The following is a 20,333-nucleotide window of genomic DNA, read 5'->3' on the forward strand; positions in this document are numbered from 1 at the left end:
TAGATTAGTGTTTCCCTAGATTAGTGTTTCCCTAGATTAGTGTTTCCCTAGATCAGTGTTTCCCTAGATCAGTGTTTCCCTAGATCAGTGTTTCCCTAGATCAGTGTTTCCCTAGATCAGTGTTTCCCTAGATTAGTGTTTCCCTAGATTAGTGTTTCCCTAGATCAGTGTTTCCCTAGATCAGTGTTTCCCTAGATCAGTGTTTCCCTAGATCAGTGTTTCCCTAGATCAGTGTTTCCCTAGATTAGTGTTTCCTGGGGACACAAAAGGGTGCACATATTTGTTTTTGCCCTGCACTACACACCTGATTCCACTAATCAAGTCATCAAACTTTTAATCAGGTGTGTAGTGCCAGGGCAAAAACAACCCTTTTGCACCCTTTTGGGTCCCCAGAATCAAGAATCACTGATCGAGAGCGATTGTTTGACATTTTTTACCACCTTTTCGATATTTGTGTGGGTATGTATTTCTCTCCCTTTATAAATACACCATACTATCTCGTGCTGCAGCTGGCAGTCGGTCTGGCTCCCCTGGTCGTCTCCTGAGCCACACATACGGCAGGATCCCCAGGGCAACTGGAGTGACAACGCCAGCAGACAGGAGGCCTAAAGTCCCCCGTAGCCATGGCTGCAGCCGAGACACCAGTCCAGACAGATCAGGCCTGGGTAAGGACCAGGAAGGACAACACACAGATACACTGAAGACAGAAAACAGCCCCTCTACAGCTGTACTCCTCTCCTCTCTGAACCGCCTCATTTCCTGTCTGTCACTGAATGCAACCTCCTCTCCTCTGTCCTGACTAATTCCACTCCTTTCTCTCTCTGAGTGTGTTGGGCTGTCTGTCTGGCTGTGTGTTATAAAGCTCTTTCGTCTTCCTCCTGCTGCTGCTCTCTCTCTCTGTGTCCCCCCCCCAAACCACCACCACTATGCTAGCGAGGAGTCGTATCCCCCGGCCCAGCATGAGTCAGGGCTGCAGCAGGGACACCTCTAGGGAGAGCAGCCGGGACACCAGCCCCGCTCGGGGATTCTCTCCTCTGGGTGAGTACGGTATAGTAACATGCCCAGCCCAGAGACCATAGCCACCATGCCCCTCAAATGCTTGGTTGTCCGGGGGCCTGAACCCTGACTAGCCCCTATCTAGAGTAGAACACAAAGGCCATCATCAGACCACGAGGAAACCAACCGAAACGAACCTCTTCTGCTTCCGTCTTCTGCATGCCTTTTACTTGTGTCTTTCAAATTGTTCCTTTTCACCCCTGAGTGACAACCACATTTTCCTCCGCAACCATTTTTTACTAATCATGCCAGAGTTATTGATGACATGGCACGGGATGAGCTGATGCTTAACTTGTGTCCGCGGTCAGCTTATGGACCTGCCATCAGAGCCTTTGTGTCCAACGCCGGGGCGCCTCTCAACCTTTTTCCCGCAAATGTTTGCATGAAGCCAGTTAGCGTTGCCACATGGTAGAATTCCTCCTGCTCGGGTTGACAAGTCATGTACTGTATGAGTTGAAGAAGATGCTCTTTTTAAAGCCGTGTCTAACTTCACGTGTGTGATGTCCTCTCCCGGTTTTCCATCTGTAACTCGACAGATGGTCAAACTATCTGTTGATAAGCCACTGGTTTCTAAGGTTACGGTTAGTTTTAAAATAAGCGTTAGGCTAAGGGTGACGTTTAGGGTTAGGATAAGTGTAAGGTTAGGATAAGGGTTAGTAGTTGGGACTATCCAAGTAAAGTGTCACCCCACTCCCACTGTTCCTCCTCTAGCGTCCAGACGTGTCTCCCGCTCCACCAGTGCTCTCCACTCGGCTGAGTCCGTAGGCCACTCAGGTGACCTGTCCTGCATGTCTCTATTAGACCAGACATATGGCATGTCAGTGTTCCATCGTGCAGTTCACCTCGATCACCCACAGAGGGCGATGGAGAGCTGAGCATCCTCTTTATTTCAGTTTGGATGTGTCTTATTTTTCAAGTCAATCTGTGTTATTTTGTGTCATTCTGTTTTGTTAGTACACTTTTTTTATTGGCCCTTATACTGTGCTGTAAAATAAAACTTCAATTCATCATATTATTATTTTGTGTTTTCTTCTCTTGAGTTTCTCATGACCTGCTGATGAAATTTGCTTCATTTGTTTTTCCCCCTGTGACTTTTACACCCCATTTAATAGATTGACTGCTTTTCCTTCGTAATAATACTGTGTTACTGTGCTCCTATAATACCACAGTACTATTCTAAAAGTACTACAATATCTCTGTGTTTCCTCCAGAGCGTCTAGGTCTGGCCCACCAGGCCCGTATCTCAGCCTCTGTCAACGCCATGAGGATCCTCAACACCGGGACCGAGGTGGAGGCAGCTGTAGCCGACGCCCTGTTACTAGGAGACGCCAGGAACAACAAGGTGGATGTTTACTCCGGCATGTGTGACTTAGATTCTCTATCCTCTTTACCATCGGAGTCACAGCATGCTGATCATAATAGCTTTGATGGCTTTTTCTCTTGGTGGAACATTTTCTTGGATTCGCATCTATTTGGACTCTTATTTGCCCCTCAAATGTGTAGTCAGTCTCATGGCAGCTTGTTGAACAGTAAGTGTCGTTGGTTTCTCTTCACCTGTATGACCATTTGACCTCTTAACCCTTGACCCCCTCAGCGGCGGCCAGTCAGGCGGCGGTACGAGTCCCCGGGCATCTACTCAGACGACGACGCTAACAGCGACGCCAGCAGCGCCTGCTCTGAGCGCTCGTATGGCTCGCGGAACGGCGGCCCGCCCCACTACATGAGACAGACGGAGGACGTGGCCGAGGTGCTGAACCACTGTGCCAGTTCCAACTGGTCTGAGAGGAAGGAGGGGCTGCTGGGACTACAGAACCTGCTCGTTAGCCAGAGAATTCTCAGGTGGGATAGAGACCATCTATTTTTGTTTTGAACTCTTGTAATGTCGTGTATTTGAGGCCGTCACTGAGACAACTGTGCTCTAGATACAAATCTGTTTTCTCTGCTACTGCACGGCAAGCGGTATCGGAGCGCCAAGTCTAGGACAAAGGCTCCTCAACAGCTTCTACCCCCAAGCCATTAGACTGCTGAACAATTCATAAAAATGGCCACTGGACAATTTATATTGACCCCCCCCCCCCCCCCACCCCCCCCCCATACACTGCTGCTACCCGCTGTTTGTTTGTTACCTATGCATAGTCACTACGCCCCCACCTACATGTACAGATTACCTCAACTGGACTGTACCCCTGCACACTGACTCGGTACCGGTGCCCCCTGTATATAGCCTCGTTATTCTTATTCTTATTGATACTTTTTATTTTAGCCTACTTGGTCAATCTTTTGTTCTTTTACTGCACTGTTGGTTAAGGGCTTGTAAGTAAGCATTTTGCGGTAAAGTCTACACTTGTTGTATTCGGGCGGATGTGGCAAATAAAGTTTGACTTGATTTGAAATCTGGCTGAAACCAAAAGGTGTTGTGCGATTGATCGCCTTACTTTTTTCCCCGCTCGTGTGTCGCAGTCGTGTGGAGCTGAAGCGGTTGTGTGAGATCTTCACTAGGATGTTTGCTGACCCACACAGCAAGGTGAGCCCCCAATCGATTCCCCTCTGTGTCTGATATAACCTGTGTTCTGACGGGACGCTAATGTAGTTACTGTACTAACTGTCTGTTTTTGTGTCGCATGGTGGTCTTTGCGGTGGATTTATAACATCAGCGAGTAAGTGTTTTTTTGGTTTTGTCCGTCACTTTTTAATAGTAATGCAATCGAATCCAACTATTCAGGTAGTTGATTGGTTAATTATTGATGTTCTGTATGTCATCCATGTAATACTCCTTAACAGTGAAGTAAATATGTATAGCCTATTGTTGACTGGCTGGGTGGTCACTGTGTCAGGTGTTCAGCATGTTTCTGGAGACCCTGGTAGACTTCATCACCCTGCACAGAGAGGACCTGCAGGACTGGCTGTTTGTCCTGCTCACCCAGCTGCTGAAGAAGATGGGAGCTGACCTCCTGGGTTCCGTACAGGCCAAGGTCCAGAAGGCTCTGGACGTCACCAGGTCAGAACTAAAGCCCCATCTCTATTAGCGTTTTCACACAGGTGTTGTTGATTTTTCTTCCCTCCACTTTTTGCTTTTCAGCACGATTCCACCCACTATGGTGGATGTGTAACCAGGCCAGCTCGAGTACAGCTTCTTTTGGCTCTGCTTGGTAGTGTGAAAAGCCCTTAGATGTTGCTTTTGTCTGTTTGTAGAGTTTCTAGTGCAGGGTTCCCCTCATGTTTGTCCCCCCATGTTTTTTCTTGCATTTTCATTGTTGGACATAAGTTTTTTTTAAATCAGGTCCAGGTGATTTTAATTTGGGAAATCTGTTCAAAAGTGTTTCCACACATAAACGAAAGACACGTGATAATATACAAATTAGGTTTGAAATTATTATGTTTTAGTTAAATATTATATCGGTTTGGGCTTCTTCCAGTTAATTTGCCTTCTACAAATAATTTGTAATTGGGTACCGGCCCCACGACAATCCACGCAAGAAAAAAAAACGTCCCTTGCCTGAATCTAGTTGCTGATCCCTGTTCTAGTGGATCAATCCCGCTCATCTCATGCCCTTTTCTATTTCTTTTCCTCTCTCTTTCCCAGGGACTCGTTCCCGTTCGACCAGCAGTTTAACATCCTGATGCGTTTCATCGTGGACCAGACCCAGACCCCCAACCTGAAGGTCAAGGTGGCCATCCTGAGGTACATTGAGTGCCTGGCCCGTCAAATGGACCCCGCAGACTTTGTCAACTCCAGCGAGACACGCCTGGCCGTCTCCCGCATCATCACCTGGACCACGGAACCAAAGAGCTCCGACGTCCGGAAGGTGGGTCGAGTTGTGTTTTGTTGTTGTTTTGTTTCCATAGCAACAGCGTCAGACATTTTTTTATTTTATTGACTTTGTATTTCACAGGGACAATGCACATTAATCAGCATTTCTGTAAATGTCCCAGATTTAACCAGCCGGACAATTTTCAACTGATCAGCCGAAGCTCTAAAATAACTATTGTTTGCTGGCTTTATCCCTTTTTTGGTTGTTTTTATTTTTGTATTTTAAACGGATCATTTCCCCACCCTACCCGTCGGTCGACCCCCAACCCCAGAGCTTCCACCATAGCTGGGCAGGTGAGGAGTTGTCAGGCAGGCCCAGCACCACCGTAGCCTCTCTACATGGAGAGGGGAACGTGGAGGAGAGGTGCAAGCAGGTAGTAGAGCCCCCCGACCCATCAGTCAGCTGCACGGTCTGCAGTCTGCCTCACATAACTTCCTCAAGCCTGGGCTCTCTGTCTCTAATCCAACTTCGCCTTGCTGGCAGACACAGAGTTGTTTCTGCTTTATAACTGAATGTAAAGGACAGTGCAGGGGTGGGATTGGGGACTGAAATGGCTCTGAATGAGCCAGAACACTTGTTTCTGCTTTCAAAGTTTTCTTCATAATGAGTGAATGTTAAAGGGGCAATCAGCAGTTGAAAAGATAACAAGGTGTTGACCCCACCACTGTTTTGCTAAAAAAAAAGACAAGAGATTTGGCTGGAGAAATGCAACCACTCTCAAATTCATAGACCGAGCTGGGGATGCAAGGACTAACCATCCATGATATCAAAATGATAGTTTTAACTGTGTTTTGAGGCTATACCGTGTTTGTTTTAAGTTGACTTTGTTTACAAACAATGGAGTTAAGCAAGCTAATATTTGGGTACGTATAATTCATTTATAAGTCAAACAGTTTATGTCACAACTGCAGATTGCCCCTTTAAGCGACGGGGTGGGAATGGGCAACACGATGGCTCTGAATGTGCGGTAATATTGTGTTTTTCTAATAGCCTGTGCTGCTGTTACTCGTTACTCATAGTTCTTGTTTATCTGCAGTGACCAGGTTTGGTTGATCAACATGCATGGGATTTCACCCGAGAGCATTGCGATGCTGGTTCTTGAACTGGTTTACGAGAACTGACATTGGTTCTAACTCGCCTGACTAACTGAATGCTAGCTGAACCTCAACAAATGTGTGCTTCTGTATTTCCGTGCGGTGCATATGGATCATGTGTTCGCCAGTACGTTGACTGATGTGACTCATGGTTCCGTGAGAGCAGAATGGGCTTGTCGAAAAGTTCCCTCTCTTCTCTAAGGGCCAAACATTACCTTGAAATGCAGGTAATGCATTACCTTGAAATCCACTGTTGCGTGATATCGCATATCAATGTTAGTGGGGGGAAAGTGAACACCCTCTTTGATGATGACCTCTAACCTTTGACCTCGCTGTGACCTTTTAATCCCCAGGCGGCCCAGGTGGTTCTGATCGCCTTATTTGAGCTGAACACCCCAGAGTTCACCATGCTGCTGGGAGCCCTGCCCAAGACCTTCCAGGACGGAGCCACTAAACTGCTGCATAGCCACCTGCGGAACTCCAGCAACACCGGAGTGGTAAGACCTGACTCTGACGTTCACGTCTAGTCAACGTCATCGAGAGGATGAGACTGAGCAGGGCTAAAATGGCTGGATCACAAATATCTACTCACCACGAGAAGAGTAGGGAATTTGCTCAGGAAGGTCCTCTTCTCACTGGCACCGTTAGCCATCAACATAAACCTTGCTTGCTGTAACATGGACAATTGTAATATAAACATACTGGGATAGCATCAAATGATTAAGCAATAAAGACCGAGGAGGTGTGGTATATGGCCAATATACCACGGCTAAGGGCTGTTCTTAGAGTGCCTGGATACAACCCTTAGCCGTGGTATAATGGCCATATGTCACAAACCCAGAGGTGCCTTATTGCTATTTATAAACTGGTTACCAACGTAATTAGAGCAGTTTTGGCATACCCGTGGTATACGGTTTGATATACTACGGCTGTCAGCCAATCAGCATTCAGGGCTCGAACCACCCAGTTTATAATGTACTGTACCTGCTCCGATTCTGTGTGATCCACAGGCTTCTCCCAGTAGCACCATGGGGCGGACTCCTCCCCAGCCTCGCCACCCCAGCAGTCGCAGCAGCCCCCTCACCTCTCCCACCAACTGCTCCCGTGGGGGCGCGCTCTCTCCCAGGTAGGTCTGACGTAACCTTTTAATACCTGGTCCCCAACACACTGTAGAAGTTGGTTACATCACTACTAACTTAACTAACAACGACAACAAGTAGTCCCCCCCCCCCCCCGCGCTCGGCTCTGTTCCCTCCTCACGTCTCTCTTTTTCTCCCTCGCGCCTCTATCCCCCCTTTTCTTTCCCTCCCTCCTTCCTTCCCTCCCTTGCTGGCACATTACAGTCGGCTATGGGGTTGGAGTGCCGATGGCCTGTCAAAGTACCCCCCTCCCTTCCCTTCTCCTCTCTCCTCCACCGCTGCTGCCCCCTCCCTGAAGACCCTACGAAGTGCTTACTCTCCCAGGTACATTGTCACATAGCTGACTTGATTTGTCCCTACCCCCACGGTCTCTTTTGTTTTTCCTTTCACTTCATTCTTTAATTTTTTTTTTCATTCCGCAGCAGCAATCTGTGCTCTCATGTGCCCACATTTCGGGGGATTCACCACATTAACACCTTGACTCCCCAGTCTGTTCCACTCTGTCTCTGTCAACACCTACTGTTATGCACGGTTGATCTTTTACATGAGAAACTGCTTGAAATGACATCTTTACGTACTAGGTAAATAAAATGGCGTCATTTCAACCAGTTTTTTCCCCCGCTTTTGCCCACTGGGCAGATGTCTTCTTCCTGTGGTGGTGATGTAAGTGTCATACTTGATTAATAACCCCCCCCCTGAAGCATGTTGGAGTACGACACAGAGAACCTGAACACCGATCAGATTTATAGCTCCCTGCGAGGCGTCACTGAAGCCATCCAGAACTTCAGCTTCCGCAGTCAGGAGGACCTCATGGAGCCGGGCAGAGGCAAGAGAGAGGACACGGTGAGGGGCTTTGGCAATTCCCTACTATTCTCCACTCACTCACCCCCCCTCATTGATTTAAAATATTTGGGTTGGTGTTAGAATGGACTAGCCCATTCCTTTTAAATCCAGAGGGGGGAGTGAACAAGTGCACTTGTTTGGCAAATGTTCTCTCTGGTGAATATTTTTATCTTCTCTAGAATGGAAATAGGTTTAGTTATTTTTCTAAAACTGTAGGTTTGTTATGTTACGTTTTAACACTAGTCTTGTTTCTCCTCAGCCGGGTGTTGGACCAGCATCACACTCTGGTGCCGACGTGGTGGAGGGGCCCGGGGGTCGCACGGCCCTGGACAACAAGACCTCCCTACTCAACACCCCCTCCCAGCGTTCCTTCTACAACCCCTACAACTACTCTGACACCATCAGCGCTTACGACAAGGCTGCCCTGAAAGAGACGGTGTACGAGGACGACGTGGAGCAGCTTCGAGATGGTGAGGCTGTCTCATGGGTCTGAAATGGCACCTTTTGTTCCCTATGTAGTGCACTACTTTTGACCACCCTATTCCTTACATAGCTCTGGTCAAAAGTAGTGAGCTATATAGGGATAGGGTGCCATTTTGGATGGTCATAAAACATTTTAAGCAATAAGGCCCAGGTGTCGTATATAACACAAACCACTGAGGTGCCTTATTGCTGATATAAACTGGTCACCTACGTCATTAGAGCAGTAAAAATACATGTTTTGTCATACCCGTGCTGTACGGTTGTCAGCCAATCAGCATTTAGGGCTTGGACGACCCTGTTTATAATAGGCTATATATTAGCTGTAAGGTAAGACTCCCCCACCCCCCTCTCAACCCTCTTCCTCGCAGGCCGCCAAGAGTGTGGTGGAGAAAACAAGATGCTGCACACCAAGAACAGTTCCCCTGCGGAGCAGCTGGAACTGGTGATTGATTGAATTCATTTAACAACAATCTTTTCAGTGTTTTACTATAGCTACATAATAACACTATAAAGTCACGGCCATGGAGATCCTATCAAATTCCATTTAGTGATCTATATGTAATTCTATGGACACTGACTAATATCTATTGTGGTCGTTGAAAGGCGGGTGAGCTGCTGAAGGAGCTGTCTAACCCCAGTGAGAGGCCAGAGGAGAGGAGGGGAGCCCTGTTGGAGCTGCTGAAGATAGCCCGGGAGGACAGCCTGGCAGTGTGGGAGGAACACTTCAAAACCATGCTGCTCCTGCTGCTGGAGACCCTGTCAGACCAAGATGTAAGGACTCTGGAGGAAAAGATAAATGGATGGATGGATGGATGGAGAGATAAAGTAAACTCCTGTCCTGGGAGCAATGCCACAATCTGATGTTTTAATCCATTGTTTTTCTTTCCGCTGTCTCTGAATGGTTGGTTCTGAGCATGTCATGTCCTTTTCCCCCAACCTGCAGCACACCATCCGGGCCCTGGCACTACGAGTGCTGAAGGAAATCTTACGTAACCAGCCGGCCCGCTTCAAGAACTATGCAGAGCTCACCATCATGAAGACTCTGGAGGCACACAAAGACTCCCACAAAGAGGTAGCGCTCACTCGCTGTCTCTGTTTATGAGGCTCTGCTTTAGAGGACATGCTAAGTCTACACATCTTGAGTTAATAGCCTCGCCTGTACCAGTCAAAAGTCTTAGAACACCTACTCATTCAAATGTTTTTCTTTATTTTTGCTATTTTCTACATTGTGGAATAATAGTGAAGACATCAAAACTATGAAATAACACATATGGAATCATGTAGTAACGAAAAAGGTGTTAAACAAATCAAAATATATTTTATATTTGAGATTCTTCAAAGTAGCCACCCTTTGCCTTGATGACAGCTTTGCACACTCTCGGCATTCTCTCAACCAGCTAAATGAGGAATGCTTTTCCAACAGTCTTGAGGGAGTTCCCACATATGCTGAGCTCCTTTTCCTTCACTCTGTGGTCCAATTTATTCCAAACCATCTCAATTGGGTTGAGGTTGGGTGATTGTGTAGGCCAGGTCATCTGATGCAGCACTCCATCACTCTCCTTCTTGGTCAAATACCCCTTACACAGTCTGGAGGTGTGTTTTGGGTCATTGTCCTGTTGAAAAACAAATGAATAAGCACAGACCAGATGGGATGGGGTATCGCTGCAGAATGCTGTTTTAGCCATGCTGGTTAAGTGTGCCTTGAATTCTAAATAAATCACCAGCAAAGCATCCCCTCACCATTACACCTCCTCCATGCTTCACGGTGGGAACCACACATGTGGAGATCATCCGTTCAACTACTCTGCGTCTCACGAAGACACAGTGGCTGGAACCAAAAATCTCAAATTTGGACTCATCAGACAAATGGACAGATTTCCACCGGTCTGATGTCCATTGCTCGTGTTTCTTGGCCCAAGCAAGTATTTTCTTCTTTTTGGTGTCCTTTAGTAGTGGTTTATTTGCAGAAGTTCAACCCTGAAGGCCTGATTCTCCTCTGAACAGTTGATGTTGAGATGTTTCTGCTACTTGAACTCTGTAAAGCATTTATTTACGCTGCAATTTGTGAGGCTGGTAACTCTAATGAACTTATCCTCTGCAGCAGAGGTAACTCTGGGTCTTCCTTTCCTGTGGCGGTCCTCATCAGAGCCAGTTGCATCGTAGCGCTTGAAAGTTTTTGCAACTGCACTTGAAGAAACTTTAAAAGTTCTTGAAATTTTACGTATTAACTGACCTTCGTGTCTTAAAGTTATGATGGACTGTCATTTCTCCTTGCTTATTTCAGCTGTTCTTGCCATAATATGGACTTGGTCTTTTACCAAATAGGGCTTTCTTCTGTATACCACCCCTAACTTGTCACAACACAACTGATTGGCTCAAGAAATTCCACAAATTAGCTTTTAACAAGGCACACCTGTTAATTGAAATGCATTCCAGGTGACTACCTCATGAAGCTGGTTGGGAGAATGCCAAGAGTGTGCAAAGCTGTCATCAAGGCAAAGGGTGGCTACTTTGAAGAATCTCAAATATAAAATCTAGTTTGATTTGTTTAACACTTTTTTGGTTACTACATGTGTTATTTCATAGTTCTTCGGTCTTCACTAATATTCTACAATGTTGAAAATAGTCAAAATAAAGAAAAACCCATGAATGAGTAGGTCTGTCCAAACTTTTGACTGGTACTGTACATGTACCCTTCTCTGCCAATAAACCAAAATGAATCCATTCCATGATCAACCATTTCACCCTCCTCACTCTACCCTTCCCTCTCTACCCAGGTTGTGCGGGCAGCAGAGGAGTCAGCCTCCACCCTGGCTGGCTCCATCCACCCAGAGCAGTGTATCAAGGTGCTGTGTCCCATCGTCCAGACGGCTGACTACCCCATCAACCTGGCTTCCATCAAGATGCAGACCAAGGTGATCGAACGCATCACCAAGGAGTCACTCCACCAGCTGCTGCCTGACATCATACCAGGACTACTGCAGGTAAAAAGGGCTTTATAGGTCAAGTTGAATGATTGGTTAGTCCATTGGTTGATTTATTGATGTGCTTACTGATTGGTGGACACGGAATAGAAGCACTTGAAATGTATCTACTTCAAATAGAAGCACTTGATATGCATCTACTTCCAGTAAAGTGTTGATGCTTGGGGTTTAGTTACATAAGATAATGACTTTCTGTCCTTGGGATTATGCCACACTGTCTAGACACTGAGTATATACAAAACATTAAGGACACCTGCTCTTTCCGTGATATAGACTGACCAGGTGAATGCTATGATCCCTTATTGATGTCACCTGTTGAATCCACTTCAATCCGTGTAGATGAAGGGGAGGAGGCAGGTTGTAGAAGGAATGTTAAGCCTTGAGACATGGATTGTGTATGTGTGCCATTCAGAGGGTGAAATTGGCAAATACAAAATATTGAAGTGCCTTTGAACGGAGATTGGTAGTAGGTGCTTGGCGCACCGGTTTGTGTCAAGAACTGCAACGCTGCTGGGTTTTTCACACTCAACAGTTTTCCGTGTGTATCAAGAATGGTCCACCACCCAAAGGACATCAAGCCTACTTTACACAACTGTGGGAAGCATTGGAGTCAACATGGGCCAGCATCCCTGTGAAACGCTTTCGAGACCTTGTAGAGTCCATGCCCTGACGCAAAAGGGGGGGGGGGGGCTGAAACTCAATATTAGGAAGGTGTTCCTGATGTTTGCTGTACTCGGTGTATGTCTAATATTGTTCTGATGTCTCTCTGTGTACAGGGGTATGACAACACAGAGAGCAGTGTGAGGAAGGCCAGTGTGTTCTGTCTGGTGGCTGTCTACTCTGTCATCGGTGAAGAGCTGAAGCCCTACCTGGCCCAGCTCACAGGAAGCAAGGTACGCTACCCTCTCATCTCAGCGCCCTGTCTGGGTCGGTCTCAAATGGCACCCTATTCCTTATGTAGTGCACTAGGAAATAGGGTGCCATTTAGGATGCAGACAATGTCTTTAACTCCCTTCTTTTTTTTTTCAAGATCTACTGGTTGCAGAATGTTTTTCAATATCTTGAAACGTCATGTGTTGGTTTCATTCAGCATCTTTACTATCCCATCAGATGAAGCTGCTGAACTTGTACATAAAGAGAGCCCAGACATCCACCAGCAACAGCAGCAGCTCTTCAGACATCTCCTCATACTAATGAGCATGGCCCTCCGGCTTCATCCATGTGTGTGCAGGTACATACAGTACAGGGTTATGTTCATAGGGCACCAAATGGTGCAAAACAGAATGAAACAGGAAGGGACTACCTGGACTACTGGTCCAATAAGAAACACTAATTTTATTTTATTTTTACCGTTTTGAAATATTTTCCGTGGCGTGCCCTAATGAACGTGACCCAGATAGGGAAACAGTTGTGCCTCAATCTTTCTTTCCAGACCTCCTTGTGGTTTAATGTATTCTAATAAAGGCTGTAGGCTGTTCCTGGTTGGGAAACCCTATGCCTGTTGCAATCAGTATTTTATTTCCTGCTGTTTTGTCGTCTTGTAAATACGTTTATTCCACCTTTTTTATTAAGATACACTACTTCAGACCTAGTCGAATGAATGTAAAGAGCTTTGAATGAAACCGGAGTCCTTTTTAAACCGTCTGAAAGGATTTAATGTTGATGGAAGCAGAGTGTCGCTCTGCACACGACCGCCTCATTGCCTCTGTTCCTTCTCGCGATGGACAGATGGGCTTATTTGGAAACGTGCTATTTGTAAAGGGGCAGTTTAAAAATGACGATTTTGATAGTAATTGTCCTGTAGTATTTGCCGTCTGAAGAATTTGTTCTTAGTGACGATGCTATGTTTTTAAGCCTGTATTTTAAAGAATAATTCTTGTGAAGCGATAGAATTTCTTAGTTAGTGAGAATCTAAAAAAAAAAAAACGTTCATTTCCATTAGTGGGAGAAGATCATTTGGCTGGCCAATGATTAGTACATGCAGTGAAAAGCTGTGTTGTAAACTGCTTCTGTGTGTAACACCTGTGTTTTGACTGTGGTTTGGGCCCAACAACTAGTGAAGGAATGTTTTCCTTTTTCACAAGGATTACAGTCTCACCCTTCATACATTATTATTATGGAAGGGGAGTTATTGGTTGAGTTGGTGGCGTTTTGAGTCTGCTGTTTCTTTGTGCTTTAACATTCGGGCCACGTTGTAATGAGTCAAAACTACTGGGATCTGAAGTATTCTTGCAAATGTATGAGTCCTAGAATTTTCAAATGTGAAGTATTTAGTCTAAAATCGAAATATGGGCAGTACCTATTCGTCACATAGTAGAAAGACAATGACAATCTGACATATTAGTCGATAATCTTAAGGACATTTTAAGTGCCAGTGCAAATATTATTATTTTTTACAATTTAAAGACAGGGGGAAAAAAAATATGTATTTTAAATTGAATCCAGCAATAATGAATTAGTTACAAAAAATCCAACTACTTGGATACATTTTTTTGTCAAAGCACTGTAAATGACCATTGTAAGTTAAACCGTCCTTGTTTGAAATGTATAGATGTCATTTTTATGCGCACCTATGAAATGTTACTGCTGCTTTAGAAATACTAATCATGGCGTTAAACCTAATGTATTTTACTCTCCTTATTATGAATGTTAAAGGTTACAGTTGTTTCGGTTAGAACTAGAATTCAGAGTTGGGGTCAATTCCATTTCAATTCAGTCCATTCAGGAATTCCAATTCCCAATTTTCCTCAATGATTGTCTATGGGGATAAAAAATGAAATTGCAATTTCAGTTTACTTCCTGATTTGATTGAAAGGAATTGAGCCCATCCCTTGTTAAAAGTCCAGATCAAGGTGGCTTGTTACTGAGAACACTATCGGGCCTTACTGTTTCTGTAGTACAGTTTCACTACATTGACTGTTAAAATGTACTGTAACAGTGCACAATGTTTCTCTTTTTCTCAAATGTGAGAACTCAGCAATTTTATCAGCTATGGCTATGACCAAGTACAAAATGTTGTCAAATACAAACACAGTATTTCTTTTGTTAGACTTGCCTGTTGCAATTGAATCAAAAATGAAACTCAAAATGAGTGTTTTGTACAGTACTTTTAATCATTGATTCAGAAACTTGTTATAAAAAGAGAGTCCGAGAGAGACCTCGTTTGCATGCGAGGGAACATGCAATATTATACCCAGCAAACCTCAATGATTAACTAACATTCCCAACTGCGACTTTATGTTGAAGAAACGTTGCTTCTAATCTATGAATGTCTGGTCAGCTTGTATTATATAACACACACACTATGGATATCCATCACAGCTACCAAGCTAGGGCTGATTTAACAGACCAAACATTGTATACTATACTGTAATTGTATGCTGTGTGCACACACTGGCCTGTATCAAAAACCAAACCCTATTATCCTCAAGCCATGTATCTTGAGTGTGTATTTGCTTGTGCCTTGTTTTAGTTTTTTTTACAGTATACCTGCAATACTAATCCATACTAATAGCTTCTGAATACTGCTTTTGAATTGTTGGTTTTTTTGCCCCTATTTCAAAATGCTGTATTATACATCATGAATTAGACAGGAAAGGTGTTGCGTCGAAGACCAAGGTTATGTCCCAAGTGGCACCCGATTCCCTACCCAGTGCACTACTTTTGACCAGAGCCTTGTGGGACCCGGTCAAAAGTAGTGCCCTATATAGGGCATAAGGTTCCATTTGGGATGCATCCCAAGGCTGCTGTAAATAAAGCCAATAGTTTAATGGCAGTATTTTCCCACAGATGTAATATTGGCTTGGCTGTTCTATTCCTTGTGAACCATTTACAATGCATGCTTCTTCTGTTTAGCTTCAGTCATTGTTTTATCCCTCCCGTACCTATATTTATATGCCGTCTGTTATATTTTCTGTGTGTTATGACTGTACATATTTCATGTTTTGTTCACTTCTTTCACCCGTGATAGAATTAGTTGAAATTTAAACTTGAAATAAACCGGCTTCAGTCCCTGTCCGAAGCATGTAATCACATGTGTTGTATATTTGAAGTATAAATTGAGAGCAGATGTACAGTATCTTCCCGAGAATGTGGGAGAAAAAAAATCTCCTGCAGGACATGGGAATAGCAGCAGATGGCGCTGTTTGCATTTTCTTGAGAGGAAAAAAGCATCCTCTGTGTATTTAATATATATATTTTTTGAAATAATTTTGGGTGCAAAAGTAGGCTACCACGGTCCTCTGCTTCTAACCGCTTTCCTTCCATTGAAAACGAATGGGAAGCGGCGTTTCACTGCGCGGCACCGCGTGCTAGTGTACACGGCATTAGAGGAGGCAAACTGAAAGTTGAATTGAACAGTTATTAGCTGTCCTGCTGCTCTTATGGGCTCACAGGTGCACCGTAGCCTTCCCCAATCAGGGGTAGGATAGAGGGCACAGACCATTACACTAGGGATGTGGTGAATCAGCAATGAGACCGCAGACGCTCATTTGTCACTGCCGCATCCTTGGTTTGTGTGCGTTCTCCAGTCATCTGAAGACTCACCAATAAAGAGTGGAAAAACACTATCGCCACCTGCCTCATTAGTGATAAAAAAAAAGAAAGTGTTAGTAGGCTGGCCAGCTTTGAAGTGGATTCCCTGTATTGTTTGTTACAATCAGCAGCATATGATCAAATTAACATTGGGGCAAATGTGTGACCGTTGAGACATCCAGGTTTTACCAGCTTTAACTAGGCATTCATCTTTGAACTCTTCTGGATCACCCAAGACTCCAAAAAGGTCCTTTTTCAATTCGAGATCAAAAAGCTGAAGGAGAAACGGTGCAGGAGCTACGGTGCGCGGCCTGTCAGGCAGCTACCTCGTCTCCACCGTCCTTAATAACCTAAAACAGTCTCATTAAGGCCGGTATCTCTCTGCGGTGGCCGCGTCTCATCTCCGACACGCCGCCACCAAGGTCTGCTCTACTCGGCTCTATTAGTATTCACACGCTGTTGAAATTAATTTTATAAAAGCCCCTTCCATTTCCACTGCCCCCCCCCCCCCCCCCCCCCCCCCCTTCTGTTTAAAGATCTTTATGGTGTATGATTAGCACACATTTCCCCAAGCATGCAGGGGAGTGGCGGCTGGGTCGGGAGGTCGCCATAATGAAAGAAAACAACTTCATTGTGAGATGACTAGGCCATAAATCATCGGCCATTTTCTATAAATCACGGCAGATGGCAGGGAGCGGTGTGGGGACTCATGGGAGCTCGTATGCCCCTGTGCATGATGGGAATGGTGGTAGCATTACCGCGGCAGCAGACGCTGGCAGACTAAGAGGTCAGTGAGGAGAGGAAGACAGTGAGGCATAGCAGGCAGTGGGGGAGAGAGGAGAGGTTTCCTTCCTGTTGTGTGTGTGTGTGTGTGTGTGACTGCACTACCGTACTTGCCTGATGAGCAGCAGGACCCCGGAGGTCTCGGTAACAGCACCTCTCCAGGCTGCCCTCCGTTTAACGTGTCTAATCTGCCTGTTTAATATGGAAGGGCCCTCATCAGGCCCCTGGCTTAGTCCCCCAGCTGTAGAGAGCAGATCAGCACCAGTGTCAAACTGACACTAGATGTCTGCTGATCTGGGAATCCAGGAGGTGAATTTCTCTGTTTTATTATTCAGGATGATAAGAAACTGGAACAAAGTAGGATTCAGGGATTGATGTGATAGTCAGTGTTTTAAGCAGTCTGAACACACCACATGTCATGTCATTTCAAGCCAGCAGAGAGCCACTTCTAGTTAAAAGGATATTCCGTAGAAAATAATTCAATCTGACGATAAAAAAAAAAAACTAGAACACCTTACAAACACTCTAATTCAATGCCTGTTAATGATTGTATCCCTTCTGAAGATGTGTGATGTGAAATATACAGTACCATTCAAAAGGTTGGACACACCTACATTCAAAAGGTTGGACACACCTACATTCAAAAGGTTGGACACACCTACTCATTCAAAAGGTTGGATACACCTACTCATTCAAAAGGTTGGACACACCTACATTCAAAAGGTTGGACACACCTATATTCAAAAGGTTGGACACACCTACTTATTCAAAAGGTTGGACACACCTACTCATTCAAAAGGTTGGATACACCTACTCATTCAAAAGGTTGGACACACCTACATTCAAAAGGTTGGACACACCTATATTCAAAAGGTTGGACACACCTACTTATTCAAAAGGTTGGACACACCTACATTCAAAAGGTTGGACACACCTACTCATTCAAAAGGTTGGACACACCTACTCATTCAAAAGGTTGGACACACCTACATTCAAAAGGTTGGACACACCTACATTCAAAAGGTTGGACACACCTACTTATTCAAAAGGTTGGACACACCTACTCATTCAAAAGGTTGGACACACCTACTCATTCAAAAGGTTGGACACACCTACATTCAAAAGGTTGGACACACCTACTCATTCAAAAGGTTGGACACACCTACTCATTCAAAAGGTTGGACACACCTACTCATTCAAAAGGTTGGACACACCTACTCATTCAAAAGGTTGGACACACCTACTCATTCAAAAGGTTGGACACACCTACTCATTCAAGGGTTTTTCTTTAATTTGACTATTTTCTACATTGTACAATAATAGTGATGACGTCAAAACTATGAAATAACACATATGGAATCATGTAGTAACCAAAAAAGTGTTAAACAAATCAAAATATATTTTATATTTGAGAATCTTCAAAGTAGCCACCCTTTGCCTTGATGACAGCTTTGCACACTCTTGTAAAAAAAAAAACTCTTCAATGAGTATGTGTGTCAACTTTTGACTGATATTGTATATATTTTTAAAGTAGTGATTTAATTACACTGTAATTACACTATAATCAATCTACTCACTGTATGTACAGTATGGCAAATGTCTTAAAGGCCTTCTGTCAAATTTGTTCGTGACTTAAAGCTGTTCCATGTGTGTCCACTAGAGAGAGCTTAAGGGCTGCTAAATTGAACTAGACTGCTCTAAGTTGACAACACTTCAACCTGTTGAACATGCATTCTACAATGGATCAACACCATTTCATTCATAGGCTATAGAATATGTTTTTGTTATTCTGTCTGTATAATGTTCTCTCAACTTACAGTGAGCACTTCGAAGTAGATATAAACTCAGCAAAAAAAGAAACGTCCTCTCACTGTCAATTGCGTTTATTTTCAGCAAATTTAACAGATGTAAATATTTGTATGAACATAGCAAGATTCAACAACTGAGACATAAACTGAACAAGTTCTACAGGCATTTGACTAACAGCCCTGGACAGAGGGGGGGTCAAAATCAAAAGTAACAGTCGGTATCTGGTGTGGCCACCAGCTGCATTAAGTACTGCAGTGCATCTCCTCCTCGTGGACTGCACCAGATTTGCCAGTTCTTGCTGTGAGATGTTACCCCACTCTTCCACCATGACACCTGCAAGTTCCCGGACATTTCTGGGGGAATGGCCCTAGCCCTCACCCTTTGATCCAACAGGTCCCAGACGTGCTCAATGGGATGGAGATCCGGGCTCTTTGCTGGCCATGGCAGAACACTGACATTCCTGTCTTGCGGGAAATCCCTGTAACGCACAGCGTTGAGATTGCCTGCAATGACAACAAGCTCCGTCTGATGATGCTGTGACACACCGCCCCAGACCATGACGGACCCTCCCCCTCCAAATCGATCCCACTCCAAAGTACAGGTCTCGGTGTAAAGCTCATTCCTTTGACGATAAACGCGAATCCAACCATCACCCCTGGTGAGACAAAACCGTGACCTGTCAGTGAAGAGCACTTTTTGCCAGTCCTGTCTGTTCCAGCTACAGTGCGTTTGTGCCCATAGGTGACGTTGTTGCCGGTGATATCTGGTGAGGACCTGCCTTACAACAGGCCTACAAGCCCTCAGTCCAGCCTCTCTCAGCCTATTGCGGACAGTCTGAGCACTGATGCAGGGATTGGGCGTTCGTGGTGTAACTCGGGCAGTTGTTGTTGCCATCCTGTACCTGTCCCGCAGATGTACCGATCCTGTGTAGGTGTTGTTATATGTGGTCTGCCATTGCGAGGACGATCAGCTGTCCGTCCTGTCTCCCTGTAGCGCTGTCTTAGGTGTCTCACAGTACGGACATTGCAATGTTTTGCCCTGACCACATCTGCCTAAGGCACGTTCACGCAGATGAGCAGGGACCCTGGGCATCTTTCTTTTGGTGTTTTTCAAAGTCAGTAAAAAGGCCTCTTTAGTGTCCTAAGTTTTCATAACTGTGACCTTAATTGCCTACCGTCTGTGCGCTGTTAGTGTCTTAACGTCCGTTCCACAGGTGCATGTTCATTCGTTGTTTATGGTTCATTGAACAAGCATGGGAAACAGTGTTTAAACCCTTTACAATGAAGATCTGTGAAGTTATTTGCATTTTTATGAATTATCTTTGAAAGACAGGGTCCTTAAAAGGGACATTTCTTTTTTTGCTGAGGTTATGTTATCATTTAGGATCTATATATTCATATAAAATGATTAGTTTAGTATTTTTAATGCAGAAAATAAGTGATTTTATTTATTCATTATTTATAAAAAAGATTGGTAAAGCTGACAAAATGTATTTTTGCGAAGCAACAGAACAATCTCTCTCTCTCTCTCTCTCCCTCTCTCTCTCTCTCTCTCTCTCTCCCTCTCTCTCTCTCTGTGTATCTCTCTCTCTCTCTCTCTCTCTCTCTCTCTCTCTCTCTCTCTCTCTCTCCCTCTCTCTCTCTCTGTGTATCTCTCTCTCTCTCTCTCTCTCTCTCTCTCTCTCTCTCTCTCTCTCTCTCTCTCTCTATGTATATCTCTCTCTCTCTGTGTATCTCTCTCTCTCTCAGAGCAGCACATTATTTTCCTCCTCAGCTCACAGGCTAATTGATCTCTTTC

At 44.7% G+C, this 20,333-nt stretch overlaps 1 protein-coding gene across 21 annotated transcripts in view; it reads left to right on the top strand.

Annotated features, from left to right (window-relative positions):
* Positions 1-15,443, top strand: part of LOC110495884 (CLIP-associating protein 1-B) — a 40,278-nt gene extending 24,835 nt beyond the window's left edge. For 5 of the 21 annotated variants that reach the window (XM_036952375.1, XM_036952377.1, XM_036952384.1 and 2 more), the window contains 21 exons: positions 510-665; positions 934-1,038; positions 1,768-1,830; positions 2,268-2,398; positions 2,651-2,895; positions 3,517-3,580; positions 3,711-3,713; positions 3,891-4,054; positions 4,640-4,862; positions 5,140-5,241; positions 6,316-6,459; positions 6,973-7,088; positions 7,306-7,425; positions 7,803-7,944; positions 8,204-8,414; positions 8,796-8,869; positions 9,031-9,198; positions 9,371-9,499; positions 11,205-11,411; positions 12,188-12,304; positions 12,522-15,443. In XM_036952375.1, the coding sequence (XP_036808270.1) occupies positions 510-665; positions 934-1,038; positions 1,768-1,830; positions 2,268-2,398; positions 2,651-2,895; positions 3,517-3,580; positions 3,711-3,713; positions 3,891-4,054; positions 4,640-4,862; positions 5,140-5,241; positions 6,316-6,459; positions 6,973-7,088; positions 7,306-7,425; positions 7,803-7,944; positions 8,204-8,414; positions 8,796-8,869; positions 9,031-9,198; positions 9,371-9,499; positions 11,205-11,411; positions 12,188-12,304; positions 12,522-12,605 (2,768 nt within the window). In that variant the 3' untranslated portion in view covers positions 12,606-15,443. The remainder of the gene's footprint in view (positions 1-509; positions 666-933; positions 1,039-1,767; positions 1,831-2,267; positions 2,399-2,650; positions 2,896-3,516; positions 3,581-3,710; positions 3,714-3,890; positions 4,055-4,639; positions 4,863-5,139; positions 5,242-6,315; positions 6,460-6,972; positions 7,089-7,305; positions 7,426-7,802; positions 7,945-8,203; positions 8,415-8,795; positions 8,870-9,030; positions 9,199-9,370; positions 9,500-11,204; positions 11,412-12,187; positions 12,305-12,521) is intronic. The other 16 variants (XM_036952385.1, XM_036952396.1, XM_036952388.1 and 13 more) reach the window with 13 other exon arrangements.
* Positions 15,444-20,333: the final 4,890 nt, after the last annotated feature.

This window comes from Oncorhynchus mykiss, chromosome 18 (assembly GCF_013265735.2).
Source record: "Oncorhynchus mykiss isolate Arlee chromosome 18, USDA_OmykA_1.1, whole genome shotgun sequence".
NCBI classification, from domain to species: Eukaryota; Metazoa; Chordata; class Actinopteri; order Salmoniformes; family Salmonidae; genus Oncorhynchus; species Oncorhynchus mykiss.